This window comes from Haemaphysalis longicornis, unplaced genomic scaffold (assembly GCF_048455015.1).
Source record: "Haemaphysalis longicornis isolate Haplotype H1 unplaced genomic scaffold, Haemaphysalis longicornis Haplotype H1 scaffold_918, whole genome shotgun sequence".
Classification (NCBI taxonomy): domain Eukaryota; kingdom Metazoa; phylum Arthropoda; class Arachnida; order Ixodida; family Ixodidae; genus Haemaphysalis; species Haemaphysalis longicornis.
The window spans coordinates 1-17,829 of NW_027526463.1; the positions used below are offsets into that span (position 1 = coordinate 1).

Consider the following 17,829-nt stretch of genomic DNA (forward strand, 5'->3'; position numbering starts at 1 on the left):
AACCTCTCTTTCTCTCACGTACATATGACCGTTCAAAACAGAGACACACGAAAAGCCCACACAAACAAAGTTCGGCGAAAGTCATTTCTCTGACAGTTCACGCACGCAATCAGGTGAAACAGCCGTTTGTCCGAGCGTTTGCGGCGACTTTTCCGGAGAAAACACAGAGCGCCTTTGTTGCGCGACATGCCATTTCTGCCGGCCGGGACCTCAAGCCCCTAACAACACCTCCCGCTTCGCCAACTGCCTGCCCCTAAAATTGTCAGGCTGTTCTTGCACTATTAGCTTGTTGAGCCACAATTGCTGAAAAGCGAAACTCAAGGCGTAAGAAAACTATTTATTGGCGATGCGGCCATCTTCCGAACCGTGCCCTGCCAGATTCGATCCACGAGCTCGCGTTTCTCTCTACTGCCTCGTCGTCTTCGTGGTCGGAGGAGGCAGCGGGCCGAGAGATTGAACAAGCCTTTGTTTGACTATTGCTATACGTATACTACTATAACTGTTCTTATCTCCAGCACCCCCCCCCCCCCCCCCACTCATTCGATACTCGTTGTCCTAGTCGCAATTTCCTGATTTCACCCACCTTCATCGCCGTGAACTCTCCGTGGATTTTCACCAGGCGCAGTTTCGCAATATGCGCAATTTAAAACTGTTTTCTAGCGAAAAAGATGATAGTTCTGACTGTTTCCAAGTCAGCGATAACGGCGCATAAAAATACCGTCCCGTATTATGTTTTTATGCTTCGCAATAAATAGCAATTACTTGTTTGGCGTAACAAACTAGTTTCAGATGACATGTACGTTTAGGTCTTAAGATGTTGACGCGATAGCGTCACTCCGGCGTTGAGGGACCGTTTTGGAACGGATTCATTTACCATGTATGCTTTCCAAGTACTGAAGTTCAATGACTAGAGCTAGTCTAGCCGCAATGCTTTTAATCACAGCTGCACAGGAAACTCGGAGGGCATCTAAGCTTTCTTGGCTATAGACATGGGCGTGAAAGGTTGGGCTTCGGGGTTTTGATCAGTTCGAGAGAGAAAGACTGCGCCAAAGTTTAAAAGTGTTTATCGTGTGGCCTGATAACACAGACAGAAGGGGGGAGGGAGGGGGGGGAAGGGAACACATATTGAGTAAGTTTTGTTGTACGTTAGGGAAAAGTTGATAAAACGATGGTAGACCCTATAAGGTGAAGCGGAATTCCAGGGCCCCAGAGTCAGCTTACGCTGATTCCAGGTGACAGGTTGGTCAGAGCATTCTGTCATGTATCGATATAGGTTGGATATGTGATGTTTGAGTTGCTCACCCCTGAGCAGATCCTTTGATATGACCAGGTTATGATATGACTCAAGATCTTTAATATGACCTTGGATATGACACAAGAACCTCCACGACCGTCCAATGGTGGCCCTCACAAAATTCTTCTACGAGGGCCGGAGGTCGGGAGTCGTACCGAAGGAGTGCAAAGGAGTCGAAGCCGGGCAAGCCACCGAACACGGAAGACCTCCATCCCATATCGCTCACATCCTGTGTGGGCAAGGTGATGGAGCCCGTCCTACTAGCACGCTGGCAAAACTATCTGGAAGACAACCAACTCTACCCCGAGACTATGATCCGATCGCGGCAGCGCCTGTGCACGCAGGACGCCGTGCTACAACTGAAACACCGCTTTGTCGACAGGGACACGCGAGACTCAAGGGCCGTCATGGGCCTGTATTTACAAGGGGCCTTCGACAACGTCAACCACTCGGTGATCCTAATCCCAGTCTCGAAGCTGAACATGGGCAAAAGGACCCACGAGTACATACGGAGCTCCCTCACGGGCCGAACGGCAGAAATCGATGCGGGGGATCTCGCGGCGGAAGCGAATTGACTTCATAGCTCGTAACTTACTAACAAGCTCGTCATGAAAAACAACCCCGAATGCTTTCTTGAAGTCTAAAAAATAGTTAAAACTTCGCGCTTATCTGTTCGTAGAGCCAAATCGTGCTACATGGAGGAAAACCTTTCCAAATTTCCTGTTGGTTAATATGTGGAAAATTATGTTTAACCTAACGGTGCAATACCGATATGAAGGATCCACAGAATAACCCTAGGATCGTGATATGCACCGTAAAGTGGGAAATCACTCATGACGAATTGTCCTTAAGAGCTTGAGCCAACATAAGGCTTTACGCAACACCTCTTTAGAACCTTCTCCGTACTGTATCTATTTTCGTTTTCCGCATGGTTTGGTCGATTTCTCAACCATATATAGTGCCATTCAGCAGGAAATTGGGCTCATAATAAAACGCAATGAAACGTAGACGCGCGCACATATAACAAAGGGATTAATAAAGAATGACTAAAGCGATTTACAGTTTACTGCACGAACGGGTCCTTTTTTTACCGTTGCGTACCCACAGAACTGCTGTTGGCGCTTTTTTCGCGGTGCTCCGTACGGCGACGCGTACGCACACGCTCACACCTGCCTTCATGACGTGAGCTCCGGCCAGTAAAAGAGCTCTACTTTCTTTCGAAATCTGGCGCGCTTTTTTCTTCTGCCCTTTGGACGCGCGCCATCGTTAGTCGTGCCCCAGATGGTTCATTCCGGCCATTTTATCCATAAGACGCATTGTACTTTTCCGCACCAGGTCGCGGGAGCGACCGGAAAGAGACAGTGCGGCATAACGGTCACGACAGCCCGCGCCGAACGAGGAAAAATATATAACAACAACAAGTGGTACGCATTGGCACGAACAGAGAAGGAAAAGCGAAAACACCACGTGCATGCACTCGAGGAGGCTGCTGCTGCTGCAAGAGTTCCTGGCGCGCGGCCGTGGGGGCAGTCCGCGAACGTGGCTGAAGAAAAAAGACAGTTCCACCTTAATCGCCGCGGCAGTGGCACACAGCGTGCGCGCGCATTGCAGCGTGCACTCTGAATTTTGTATTTTGTTCGCACCAAGGCGTTCGAGTTGCGGGCGAAGAAAGCCGTTCACGTGTGACGCAAGGGAAACAGTAGAGTGCGGTTGCCTCGGGCTGTTCAGCAGTTGGCTCCGCCGAATAGTTCGCCGACGCCGTGACTTGCTTTTCAGGATTGCGCACCGGTCGCTGAGTGCCCTTTCGCGGGTGACGCGTCACGTGACGGTACCGCTTGCCGGGGACTGTCAGAGAGTTGCGTGTGTCGCGCCGCGTGGGACTCGTCGACGAAGCACGGTGGGTGTGTCAATCTTTATCGAACGACTCTTCACATTCGCGTTTTTTCGTATTGGTGCCAATGCTTTCAAGACTGGTCATCGCGTTGCCCAGCTTTGTTAGGATTAACTTGGTGCCCAACGCGCGTCCGATCTTGGTGACCGTTTAAAACGACCTTAGTGTTGTATACGTGCGGAGCCGTGTCTCGAACATTTAGTGCGGTTGAGACCAGCCCAGGATGGTGAGCGAATCCGCGGGTCCTGCAAGAATCGCCATCTAGAGTTCGCTGCTGTATACGAAAGGTCGCGGTCACTGGAACACAAGCCAGCGGAAGCGAACAACTTCTAGAGAACTGCACTTGCGACAGTGGGCGGTGCTGTGTCGAACAAGTCGACCGTGTTTATCCGGGGCTTAGGCCTTTGTGTAACCAAGCGCTCTTCCTGTGAAACATAGCAAGTTTGCATAGACTGCATCAACTTCAGCCAAGGCGATTGACTGGTTACTGCGAAGATTCAAGTCCAGCAACTCCGGTCTGAAATATTACCGTGCTGAACACCTTGTTCGTGGACACCTTGACGGCGACCAAGATTACAACCGAAAAAGCCAAGCGAAACGCCTCCTGTTCTTTCGCCTCACTCTCGAAGCTTGGGGATGAGAACACAAACCGTGGCCCGAAGTCTGCGTTTCTGTGACTGAAGTTCCAAGCACCACGCGCTACTCCCGCCCCCAATGACCACGCTCACTCACGACGGCGGACCAAGAATCATCGGCGACTGAGTGAATACACCGTTCAGCAGCGTGTGCACGGACTGTTTCGCGCCGACATGGCCAAGCTCCCCTTGTTCTGCGATTCCACCAAGGTGGCCACGATCACGCCCCCCGTCCAGGATTCGGCCGCCGACCCGCTGACGCCCGCGCGCACCCTCAGGCTCGCCCTCTTCACGCTCATGTTCCTTGTGGGAGGCGTCATGCTGCTGATGCGTCTCTTCTACGAGAGCCGTGAGGGCTTCACGTCTGTGGCCGAGTCGAGCGGCATACCGGCGGGACTCGTCGGCGGTGCCGTGGTGGTCGTCAGCGGAGCCATCCTGCTGGCCGACGTCTTAGTCCTTCTGGTGCACGCCGGTCGCAGGTCGTCCGCGTCGAGCTCGGAGGCGGCGATGGTCCACTGCAGTGTAGCGTCGTCCACGACCCTCTCATTGGCCGACGGTCAGCTACTTTGTGCGTCGGCCTCCTTCACCAAGAGCCAGTGACGAGCCGTGAAGTGCGGTTTTGTTAGGCGTGCTACCCTGTGGGGTTACTGTCAGTCATTTCGAGCCGTGGCTATATGTAGTAACGTGGACGTGCGCATCACTTTATCTTTTGGAGGACGCCATCATCCTTTCGCAAAGGAACGAACTAAAAACCTGCGATGAGCATGCGATAGTGTTGGACTTTTTGTTCGATGTGATAGAACTGTGTGGATTCCGGCTTCTGGACCAAATGACTCATTTGATTGTAACCGCGTGGTCAATTTTCCCGCAATGCCACGCAGCTGCAGGTTTGTTTGTTTTCACGGCTATTGAAGTTCGAGTGTTGAAATTTTTTCGTTGGTGGCTCACATTACCACGTGTTGTGCTTTAAGCAAAATCAGCTAGTAAACTGCGTGGTTCGCAGTTGACTGTGCACTGATCTTTCACGTTCATTTTGTAGGTGCGTAAGAGGCATTCGGGATGAGTCGTGCTTCTTTCACTAATTTTGACGCTGGTGATGTTTGTATCTGACGAAACCCGAGGGACGCCCGAATAAAACGCGCCCACCTGTTATATACTGAGTGGTTATAAATCTAGTAATGCTATTTCTTCCCATCGTGAGGAGCGGTGATGAAATGAGCTAAAGCGACCACTAAACAAGTGGGCAATGGGAAAGTCGATATGAGCGCAGATATGGTGCAGGGTTCTCACACTTCAACTCTCCGAAGCAGGCGCTTTTTAACAGCGCTGAAGAGCTCTAACCAATAAAGTTTTCTTTTTTTTTTCTTTGTGAAATGAAGTGGAGCACGTTTTAGAAATGTGCGCGAGCTGAGAGCGCGGGTTCAGTATTAAGTGTACTCTATTTATTGCGTATGTTTTTTTTACCTCAACCTTCGTCTCAACCTTTGTTTAGCTCTGTGATGAATCGCGAGGCTTCTGCTGCGGCGGTGGCATTTTAGCGTCTGTCATGCAGGAGCCGTTCTCCTATAAAACGTAAATGTCGAGATGTGACGTCACGCAGATGCGTGGTCGCCAGCAACCGGCACATGAGCGTGTTAATGGTTACTCCCACGTGATTAAGAATCGCAAGCTTATAAGGTTACCTGGAGTTTCATGCATTGCTGTGGTGTAAGCGGTCGTATGCTTTTGATATTTGAACGAAGCAGTAACGATAAACGTGGACTTTCACTGAACATCGTTGGTACCGGTCCCCGGCCGAGTGTTCTGCGCCTCCCAAGATTCCTCTTCACGCCATAGTCCTGCTGTAGACCTGTAAACAACGTTCACGGCGGGCTGTTTCTTTTCCATGGCAATAAAAAGTTGCTTGCGCGGCGCTTGTTTTCGTAGAGATATATAATACCAGCTCAAGACAGACGCCGCTCTGAGCGGAGCAATTTTTATTACACCAAGCCTCCTGCAGTGCTCTCGCGAGCTTCTATAGAAAATGGCTATGCCGGTTGACATCCACGCTCCCACGGCCTACTGCGCCAACGGAATATTACGTGGCGCAACTTAACCGCTAAGCGTGGCTTTAAGAAGCCGCTAACGGTGCACTTCAGGCCGGCGGCAACTTTCCCGTCTGAAACGTACCGCTACCGACTAACATAGCAGCTAGATCTGGCCCGTGTCGGGTTGAGGAGGGTTTCCATGTCCCACTAAGTTCCAAAGCGTCAGCTGTTCCAACTGCCTTTCCAGAAATTTTGTCGTCATCCGTGGTCGCTTGAAAGTATGAGCGTTTGCTATAAGGTGACCGTCATGGCCCGTCTCCCACTCGGGGAAATTCGGCAAGAATGTAGAAATTGTCTGTTTGTATTAGAAAGGGCCTTAAACCACAGTACCGGAATTGCCAATGAGATCAACGTGTACTCGCATGGCATTAGCCGAGGTTTGGTTTTCAACGCGAAAGCGTTATTCGCTGATTTTTCGATTTTCCCGTGGCTGCAAGCCGTCCGCTATCAGCCGTGCTCATCAAGCGTCCACAGATATACGTCATCGCTGCCACCCGGAAGCCACGACTGAAGCAGACAGATGCGAGGGCTCGCCTAAATCTGGAATATGGTGCAGCGGCAACTGAAGTGTGGGAAGGAGGCCAATAATACTAAGGCGGAGACGAAAGAAACGATACGCATTTTCAGCAGGTGTCGCGCCTGCGCAGTGAAGTTCGTTCGACGCCCTTTCGAACGTAGCATGCTCGGTAGCACGGTCGCCAGCAGTGTACACACCCGAAGCCATCACACTAAAATGCCTCTTCAGAGTAAATTAAAAAGTTTAATTTTCGATACCTCATGGGCCAAAGCCACACTTGGGAGTTGAGGCGCGCGCGATGTAAAGGACGCCGGATTCATTTCGACCTTATAACGTGCGCCGAAATCCTGACACTCGGGTGTTTTAAAGCAAAGCTTTTTACCTCTACCCCCCAAGGGTTCTTTCGCGACCGTTGGTGTCACCATAACACTCCAGCGAACAAATAAAAAAATTGCGCCAATCCACCCCGTGAATGTGGTTGGAAAGCAAAGCTGTAAACGGGACCCATAACGATTACCCGTGCGACGTCACTTAAATTCACTCACATCGCTCTACAAATAGTAAAACCAGAGAGAAGTGAAATGCACTTAACCACACCATTTATTACTTCAAAGAGATATTCTTGGTAAGGTTAAATCTATGCATGATGCAAGAACGGTGTTTGGTTGAGTTGTATTGGTGTAGCACAAGAGTGGAAACTTTTTTTATAAAATTGAAGTAAGCTCCAACCCGGTGTTAGACGATCTGACTACTCCGTCTCTGCGCCGCGGATGGAGGCGACGAGATTTGCGGCAGAGAAGGAAGCGAAGGAGGAACAAATACTTCTGTTCAGATTTCTGAACGGTCCAGAGTGCAGCCCTAGGGAGTGATTCCTTCTTCTGTGGGGCCCATATGCAGCCCGCGCGGCCTGTGTTCTGTCCACCCGCTGAAGCTGGGTAGGTAGAGAGGGCCTGGACAGCAGCATCTCCAATTGCTCTTGTTGGGTAGTTGATGGAAAGAGAGGAGGGTGCTTAGGGCTAAAGTCGCACACCCCGATTACGGGGCGGAGTGTTCCTTCTTCTGAGCAAAATTTACATTCAGCTTCGTAGCAATTCGGATACATTAAGTGAAGGCGCGTAGGCTGTGGGAAGGAGCCCGGATTGTATGAGCCTTAGGGTATTTGGTTGTTCTCTGAAAAGGTCCGGGTAAGGCGAAGGTACGGTCTGTCTCAGAAGGCGATAATGCTGGGTTATCTCCCTGAACGTGACAAGCGAGTGACTGTCCTCGTGCAGCTCCATAGCACGGGAGGTAAAAGCGCAGACTTGTTGGGTGGGCGTATTTGTTGCCCTCCATTGAAGCGTGAGGGGGTGTCCAGGTGAGCTGAATGGAACTGTTTGGGGAGTGTTTTTTAGCACGCGCAGTGCAGGTCGGGACACCCAACCCGACTGATAAATCCAGTAGGCTTGCTGGGAATCGGTGACTACCCTCCGAACCCCTGGTTGAGTGAGAGCCAAGGTGATGGCTGCCTTTTCTGCTGCCGTCATTTCTTGGGTCCTAAGCGAGGTACACGCAAGGAGGTTGGTTCTGGAGGTAGCCACGATGATGGCGTATAGCTCCCCTCCATGTTTGGAGGCGCCTTTGGAAATAACTGCATGATCCCTACCGAGGCTGGTGTTTAGCGCTTGAGCCCGTTCTTTTCGGTGACCCTCGTCATGTGAGGGGTTCATATTTCTAAGCAAAGGGAGCATCTTTAGTTTTAGTCGCCAAGAGTCTGAGAGTACGTCAAGCAGAGTGACTTTCTGGGCTGCACAGCCAATCTGGTGAAGCATGCGGTTACCACCGCAGTTCTGAGTCGGACCTTCTGGTTAGAAAGATGGCCTTCTATCAGCTCTTCCACCGTGTTGTGGAGCCCCGTTCTAAGCAGCTTCTGTGTGGACGCACTCATGAGAAAACCAATGGCCTGCTCGACCGCCTTTCTAATCATTATATAAAGCATCTCTATGTCTTCCCTGTCGAGAGGAAGACAGGGGGTTGACGTAAGTGACTCTCAAGATGACAAAAGCTTCAATTAATCGAAAGGCACCGGATTAGTTTAGGCCTCGCTTCTTGGTGGCAACTCGCCTGATCATGTGTATGATTTGAATAATGCTGTTTTTGAGGCGCTGCAAGGAGACGTCACTCTTGGTGTTAGCCTCGAGATGTAGGCCCAGGATCTTGATGCTGGGGCTTGGAGTGAGGGCCCGGCCATCAAGGAGTATTTGAATGTATTCCTTGGTATGGCGTGAGGGTGGACGACAAGGAGCTGTGATTTTTACGTGAACACTGGAGGCCACAGGCATTAGCACATTGGCGTACTAGAAGTGAGATGCCATGCATTGGTTTGAGCTTCCTTTAATTTTTGTAACTCTTAGCACATGAGCAAGGTGCGCACAGAGCCGCTAGACAGGCGTGAGTGGTCACGTGACGCTTTCATGTGGTATTCAGCGAGAACGCAGGGTGAACCCGTAGATATGCTTGGTGAGTACACCACCTGTCTTCCCCGTCTTCGCGTGGGCTCGTAGCTAAATCGGTAAGACAACGGGCTGTCGCTTTGTTAGTCTGTTAGTTTCAGGTTCGATTCCCGGCGGTGCCGGTCAATTCTTTTATTTGTTCGCCGGAGTTTTCTGGTGACACCAACGGTCGCGAAAGAACCCTTGGGGGGTAGAGGTAAAAAGCTTTGCTTTAAAAAAAGAATTTACTGGCACCGCCAGGAACCGAACCTGGAACTAATAGACTAACAAAGCGAGAGCCCGTTGTCTTACCGATTTAGCTACGAGCACACGCCCAGACGGGGAAGACAGGTAGTGTACTCACCAAGCACATCTACGGGTTTACCCCCTGCGTTATCACTGAATGCCACGTGAAAGCGTCAAGCGACCACTCACGCCCGTCTAGCGCCCCTGTGCGCACCTTGCTCATGTGCTGAGTTACAAATATTAAAGGAAGGTCACACCAATGCATGGCATCTCACTTCTACCCTGAGACCTTCCGTAAATGGTACACCCCGTCTCTACCGCCTCGATGTCCCTTCTGCGCCTCCCCCACTCCCGCCAATCTCCAGCACCTAATTTGGCACTGCCCGAAGTTCGCGCGCTACAGAACCTTCAGGCCTCCTCCAAATACAACCTCTCTTTACATCGACCCTCGTACACTGGAACCCTCCATGCTGGCTTTAATTGCACACTTTTCCCTAAAAAGCGGTCTAGCGCGAGCAGTCTATAGTCGTGAGCCTGCTCTCCTCACCCCACGCGGCCTCTTCAGCATTCTTAAGGAGCCCACCTGTTTTGGGTCGAGAGAGAGAGAGAATAAACTTTAAGTCGAACTGTACGCATTTCAGATGTCCCAAGTTACAAACCCCCACCTTCTACTTCCCCTTCCCCCACTTGACGTAGAGTCTTCCTGCCACAATAAAGGCTACCTCCTCCTCCTTCTAGTACGCCGATGTCTAAAGCCTGTGGCCTCCAGTGTTCACGCAAACAATCTCAGGTCCTTGTCGTCCGCCCTCACGCCAAACCAAGGAATACATTCAAATACTCCTTGATGGCCAGGTCATCACTCCAAGCCCTAGCATCAAGATCCTGGGCCTACATCACGAAGCTAACACCAAGAATGACGTCTCCTTGCAGCGCCTCAAAAACCGCATTAATCAAATCGTACACATGATCAGGCGAGTTGCCACCAAGAAGGAAGGCCTAAAGCAATCCGATACCTTTCGATTAATTGAAGCTTTTGTCCTCTCGAGAGTCACTTACTTCAACCCCCTGTCTTCTTCTCGACAAGGAAGACATAGAGATGCTTTATATAATGATTAGAAAGGCGGTCGAGCAGGCCATTGATCTTCTCATGAGTGCGTCCACACAGAGGCTGCTTAGCACGGAGCTCCACAACACGGTGGAAGAGCTGATAGAAGGCCATCTTTCTAACCAGAAGGTCCGACTCAGAACTGCGGTGAGTAACTGAATGCTTCACCAGATTGGCTGGGCAGCCCAGAATGTCACTCCGCTTGACGTTCTCCCAGACTCTTGGTGACTAAAACTAAAGATGCCCCCTTTGCTTAGAAATATGAACCCCTCACATGACGAGGGTCACCGAAAAGCACGGGCTCAAGCGCTAAACACCACCCTCGGTGGGGATCATGCACTTATCTACACAGACGCCTCCAAACATCCAGGGCAGCAATACGCCATCATCGTGGCTACCTCCATAACCAACCTCCTCGCGTGTACCTCGCTTAGGACCCAAGAAATGACGGCAGCAGAAGAGGCAGCCATCACCTTGGGTCTCACTCAACCAGGGGTCCGGAGGGTAGTTATCGATTCCCAGCAAGCCTACTGGAATTACCAGTCGGGTTGGGTGTGCTGACCTGCACTGCGCGTACTAAAAAACCACTCCCAAAACGCTTCCATTCAGCTCATCTGGACACCCCCTCACGCTTCAATGGAGGGCAACAAATACGCCCACCCAACAAGCCCGCGCTTTTACCTCCCGTGCTATGGATCAGGCAGCCCTCACCCTCGCAATTTCTACCATGCGACGAACTGCCAACCAGTGGACCACCCGGGTAACAAAAAAAAAAACCAGAGATGGGTGGAGATGACATTCAACTCGACGGAGGGACTAAATAATAACATGTGGAGGCAAAGAATGGGCTCGGTTAGCGCCGAACAGGAGTGGATAAACGTCAATGGGAAAGGCCTTTGTCCTGCAGTGGACCTATAAGAAGGTTGCTGCTGCTAATGATGAAAGGTCTTCAAATTGGGTCTTCGTAATGCCTTTGAAGAAATCAGAGAAACCACTCCCCCTGCATCAAAGGAGCGGCCTGGACTGCCGCACGGATCCCCACTCCGAAAAACGTTCAGAACGCCTCTTCACCCGACGCACAGGAACCCGATCCTTCCCTGTGCCACAAGGGGTCACAATGCCGAAGAGTCGAAAACTCTGTGGAGGATAAATTAACACACGTATCTACGAATGTAGGTGGGCGAAGATGTTCAGTGGGAACATCAGACGTTAACTTAAAACTGTGCTGAATTCGGAGAAACATTCACCCGCTTCCCCGCAACCTAGCCATGTGCAAGATACGCTCAGGGGAGAACAACTCAAACATTACATATTCTACTTCTATCGAGACATGGGAGGCATCTTTGACGAGCTCGTTACCTAAAGACCTTCGGGAGCTGATTGAGAGGGCAAGGGAAGAAGCTGCTGCATCTGGGGCCCTGAACTCCTTAACTTCATGTTTATCTGTTTACCCGCTGTTTACGGAGCTCTTCGCTCTCGTTCCATCTCTCTCTCGCTAGGCAAAAAGCAAACACGTTCAGTCCGGCAAAGACATTACAGAATAGACACCTTGAACCACTGAAGCCTGTCAGTGGTTCAAAATGACCATCAAACTGACCAACAAATGGCCGACGCAACCAATCATGCTCCCATCTCAAGCCACAGAAGCGTCGAGGGTCTCTCAGGAATGGCCATAGGTATTAAAAGCTATTGCTTCTAGTATTTCTTTCTTCTGTGACCTTCAGTGCTCGTGAAACACAGATCGTAAATGCAGCAACTCGGTCCTAAAACGCTCTCTAGGTGTACAAGTAACGCTATCGCGTCATACATTTAAACAGATAAACGTAGATGTCATCTGCAACTTTTTTTTACATCATAAGTGTCGTGCCATCGCAATTGATTGAACAATAATCTATAAGTGGTTAACTTATTCCTTTGATGGACGGCGGGACACATAAGTCCCAGTTTCTATTTCACGTTCTCGCCACTGTTGCTCCATGACAAATCTCGCACCATTGTGTACGCGTCACTTACTTCACCTAGCGACTATAGCAGAACATTCCACATGTACTTTCGTGACGTTGCCAGTCGGAATCTTTTGGGTTTTCGTGTCTGTCTTGAGTTTTGGCGCGTTTGTGAGCTAGTTTTCAGCAGGAAAAAAACTTCTGCTGAGCAAATATTGTCTTTCTTGCGCTAGAGTAATCTCCTCACAGTAATCACTCGCAAACAATCAAGCTATATTTTGTGATTTCTGAGCGTGTACAGATATACGAAACGATTTTTGCGAAAAAGCTGTGCAATTCACTTCGCGACAGAGCGGGGGCTGTTCTTGCCACGCCGATGTTATTTTTGTGTAACGGTAAGAAGGAACACATCCCAGCTTGAGAAGCACCTTCACTGGAAGAACTTCACTGGGATACATCGACACTTAGTATCCCTGCGCCCATAAATCAGAGCTTCACCCCGTGGTGGCACCGCTAGTTCTGAACCAGCAAAAAAGAAGTCTACGATAAATAGACATGCAGTGTAGGCAACGACCCCCTGTGTGGGAGATTATTCTGGCCATTTCACCAGAAGAAGTATTTGCGCCAACTAGGAAGCGGGACAAAAGTATTCCATTTGGGCAAAGTGACTCAACTGGACAATGGGACATACTCCCACTTTTTTCTGAGCAATCAATTACTTCTGAGCTTTTGTATTTGTTTAGGTATAATGAGGAAGGGATAAATAGCTAACCAAGAATGTTTTCAGCACGATTACTTTCGTTCCCTTGTGTCCACCAAAGGGTTATAAAAACGGTGAAATTTCCCAACTGCCTTAGCATTGCCTTTGAAATTCCGTGAACCGCAACACCACATTTTCAGCACTAGCTACATTACATGATATTGTCGTCGCTGCGAGAGCAGTTTACAAGTACACAACGGCTCAACAGACACTGTCCACATATATTTCGCGTTAATAGCACTGTGAGCGAGAGTTAAGACACGCGAGAAGGACAGAAAAGCCAGAGATCGCAATATGATTGATTGATTGTAGGGTTTAACGCACCGACGCAACGCAGGCGATGAGACGCACCGTAGTGGATGGCTCCGGATTAATTTTGACCACCTGGGGATCTTTAACGTGCGCCGAAATCTCATACACACGGGCGTTTTTGCTTTCCGCCTCCATCAGAAAAGCGGCCGCCGCATCCGGGAATCCAACCCACGTCCTCGTGCTCAGCAGCTCAACGCCTTAGCCACTGAGCCACCGCGGCGTGTAAGAGATCGCAATATGGGATTAGGCGGGAACAGTTAAGCAACGCAGGCGTTGCACGTCAGGCGTTACGTGCAAAAAACGAAAAGTTAGGTAAACAGGAGATGCCATGCGCATGGCATCTTTTACCCTGCCGGCATTGACTATACGCACGACTGGACATACTCTAGTGTGGAATAATGAAGCTTGAAGAAAAATGTTTTTGCATTTGGCGGGATACACATGCTTATTACGCGTTTTAAAACATTGCTTTTCTGGTGGCCTAAGTAAGGCTGGCGATAAACAGGCACCGGGAATAGACTTTCAATAAGAGTGTTCGTCATAGTTTTCCTTGACATGCTGAACAGATATTCCAAGGAAAACCGCGCGGTAAGAAAGTTAAATGACTCCACGACCTCTTTGAGAAATCCCCATGGAGGCTTCGTATTGACTTCGCCCATACATACAAGCAAAAAAGGCAAATGGAAACTTACGCGCTGCTGACGTACAGTTAGTAAAAGTGGGTGATCAACCAATTTGTAGAAGAAAAAACGAGACACAAGTTGGTGCACAAACAAATGCATGAGCCCAACACCCCCTGCCTTTGAAGGACGAAACAAGTTGCCCCTGCGAATAGGTTCCCATTGAGAACCCCACACAAATGTTGCAAAAACTCTATGTAGGGCCTGAACTTTTGCTCGCGCACAGTGAAGAATTTGAAGCACATAAAGGAGCTTTGTAGCAAGGAAGACATTACGCACTCTTGCACGTGCAAACAGAGAGGTCTCGCCCATTCCATGCCTGCGATGCGCGCTTAACTTGCGTGAGCGCTGATGACCAATGAGAACCTGTGTTCCGTATTTGATGTAACGGCACGCCGAGGTACTGAAGTGGGGCGCTATCCCAAATAATACCTGCGAATCTGGATGGTTTCGTTCCCCATTGTCCGATCCAGAATCCCTTAGTTTTTCTATATTAACATCCGCTCCAGACACATCACAGAACTGCTTAGTCACTGTAAGAGCTTTCTGGACACTCCTTTTGTCAGCGCAAAAATACGCTATATCATCCGCATAAGCAAGCACCTTAACTTCACACGATTGGAAGCAAAAACATTCCACTCCTTGCCTCTGCTGAATGCTGAGACAAAGAGGCTCGAGGTACAATGCGATCAGCAGCGGTGACAGGGGGCAGCCTTGTCTGATAAACGACTTGATCGCAATCGGCTTAGACAGAATACGATTGACGATAAGCTGTGTAGTGCACCGATTATAGCACAGCTTGATGCCCTTATATAACACATCACCTAAGTTCGCTGCTGCCAGAAGTTCGAATAAGAAATCGTGAGAAACCCGATAAAACGCTTTTTCAAGGTCAATTTGTGTTAGGGCCACCTGATCTACCGAATCGGACACGCACTCCAAGACAGAACGAGGAATATGAATATTTGTGTGAATACTCCTGCCCCGAATATCGCAAGTTTGGTGGGACCCCACTAAACTAGTGATTACAGAAGACGCCTAGATAAAATTTTTGCGATTATTTTGTAGTCAACGTTGCAGAGGCTGTTGATACAACACAAAACAATGAGGCATGCATACAAACACTTCAAGGTAAAAAAAAGCAACACCAACCAATACACTTTGGGGGGTGCGGTTATGTTAAAAGCGTCTCATGGTTACAAGGGTGTCTAGTATGTGCACCCAGCTGGGTTGCTCTTCCTCTAGCTTGAGTACATCTCTGATGTAGGCAACACTCTCAGTGAAATACTCCTTAGCAGGCCGTCCATTTAGATTTGCACCAAGCGGTTCTGAGCGATTAAATTGAAGGCCACATGCACGTGGACATAGCTTCAAACATGCCCCTAGATGGCGCCATGCGTCGCTTGGCTGTGCTGACTAGGAAACGCCTATACGTTACCGGGATGGGGCTATTGAGGGCTAATTCCATCAAATAAAACAAAGGGTTACGGTTGTCTTCATGGTCCGTTCAAAGCGCTTCAATAATATATAAAAGAAGATATGTTTACAATGTGCCGTAAAATCTTTTAAAATTTGCTTGGGGACTACACTGACGCGTTATGCATAGTAAGATAAGTTCACAGTACAACAGATATTTGCGCACGCTCTCTTTGCTTGCAGGTGTAGAGTAAGAAAAATGACCTCTTGAAAGCAAGCTAATAGTTTCTCGTCACTGGTAGGGTTCTATTCTCGATGTGAACTTCCTGTTGTATGCTGACAGTCTAGCATGCTTTTGAGATTGTAATGTCCAGGCTGTCTACTGGTCTTAGAAGTACTGTGCTGACTGTCTTTATATACACGGCACTGTAATCAAGTCTACCTCTTATCAACAGTAACGCGCTTTTGAAGTAGTTCCGGTTTTTGACACCGTAGGTAGCGCCAGTAGGTACGTTCGGGTGCGCAGAGTCTAAAGAAGTGGTCCTTTGCTTTTTTTCTCTACAACATGGGTGCTTACATTGCTGTTCGTTTCTTGTACAGGCATTGGTTAGGACTCAAAACGGGTTGTTGGTTGAGCTTCGTCAAACGGAAGGTAACTCGGCGAAGATCAACCGACGCCATCCTTGACTAAATTGTGCTTCTGTGTTGCTGGGAGCTGTTGCACACGCAAGTGTCTCACTGACAAAACCTGCTCCCAGCCTCGGTATTTCCTGCCCTGAAACCCTTTTTGAAAGCACACCTTGGCAGCATGTTCAAGCAATACGTTCCCCGTATATTCATCGTACAGCAAGACGGCGTTTATACGGGCGGCTTGGCTTTATGGTCGCATGTCGTTTACGGTACGGTGTCGCCTTTGCTCACTGCTTATTAGGGGCGAAGCTCCTAAAGCCATGGGTCTGTCCATCCCTTGTGTCTCGTGGTACGTGACCGCCGCATGCTTTCGGAGATGTCGCAAAGTGGGCCGCGTTGCACGCGCAAGAACCGGCGGCAACCGGCAGCGCAAACTCGGCATCGAGAGAGAGAGAGATGAAACTTTATTAGGCAGCTCAAGTCCGAGCCGCGGAGTTATCAGTCCACGGAGGAAGGGGGTGTTCCACGGTCCTCCGACGGTGGTGGGCTTGGCGGAGGTACACAAAGAGTTTCAATGTGGGCAGCCAAGAGGGACCACAGGGCTGCCCGTAGGTTTTCAGGGGGAGCGGCCCAGCTAGACCACGAGTAGGGAATATCAGGGGGGAAGGGGTTGGTCGAAAGAAATGTGGAAGACGAGGTCGCCCGTACACAGCGCCAATATGTATGTTCATTGTCCGGATAGCCACCGCATACCTGACAGTGCGGACGGCCTGGTGACTTTTGTATGTAGTGGAGGAACAGATCACAGGGGAGGGACAATGCCTGCGCCTGTCTAATATATGTAGCGTGTCTCCGTGACATAAATTTAGATGGGGAGGGAAGTACCATTCTTGCTTTGCGGAGGTTGCCGAGATGTTCGCGGCGCCTTTTATGGTGCATTGCTCTATCCTCTTTTGGATTGTATTCCTCAGGCCACGGCTGAGGGCTGCCCGGGAAATGAGCGTCGCGGGCCAGAGCGTGAGCTCGTTCATTACCCTCTATGCCTTGGTGGCCAGAAATCCATTCGAGGAAAACGTGTAGGTGGGGATGCGCGTGCATATATGTTGTCAGGCTAGTGTGGACAGGGGATGGAATGTCATTCGAGGCGAAGCTTCGAAGTGCTCCCTGACTGTCCGTGCGGACTGTAATGTGGGCGGTCCGATGCTGGTGAAGTGTAATGGCTTCTGCGATGGCTTGAGTCTCTGCAGCTGTGGGCGAGGGGACGTTGACGTGATGCCGTACGTGAGTTGTGCAGGGGCCAACCGATGCCGTAGTCGTTGTATGGTCCACAAAACGGGCGTCCGTGTAGTAGGTGTCATGGATTGGTTCGGGCAGATGTTGAGCGCGCGATGCTCTACGTTCTTGATCTGTGGCTTGACTCATGTGTTTTGGTATGGGTAGCACAGTGATTCTTGGTATGCTTTCCCAGGGTGGCGGCGAGGGAGTGATGGGTGGGAGGTGGTCGGTGGGATACCCGAGGGCGCGAAGAATCTCCCGCCCTTGCATTGAAGTTGTTAGTCGGTGGTGCTGAGCTTCATGATAAACTGAGGCTTTTTCTTCAAGCGTGTTGTGGAGGGCAGCGTCATTAATTAATGCTGTGGGAGCGTAGAGAGGCACTCCCATTTCTATGCGGATGCATTTTCTGATGGCTGTTTCGATTTTGTTGGCTTGTGTCTTGGTAAGGCGCTGAAAAGGGTATGCATACATGACGCGTGAGAACACGAGGGCTTCCACTACTTTGCGTAATTCGTGTTCTTGGAGGCCTTGATGGTGTCGCGTCACGCGGCGGAGCATTTGGTGAATTTG

The 17,829-nt window shown here is 49.9% G+C and overlaps 1 protein-coding gene across 1 annotated transcript; it reads left to right on the plus strand.

The window, feature by feature from the left end:
- Positions 1 to 1,427: 1,427 nt before the first annotated feature.
- On the plus strand, positions 1,428 to 1,869 carry LOC144154790 (uncharacterized; the record flags this gene model as incomplete). The annotated part of the gene is made up of 1 exon (XM_077685891.1): positions 1,428 to 1,869. A coding segment is annotated over one exon (442 nt), but the record flags the coding sequence as incomplete, so codon positions are not given.
- Between the last annotated feature and the right edge of the window lie 15,960 nt (positions 1,870 to 17,829).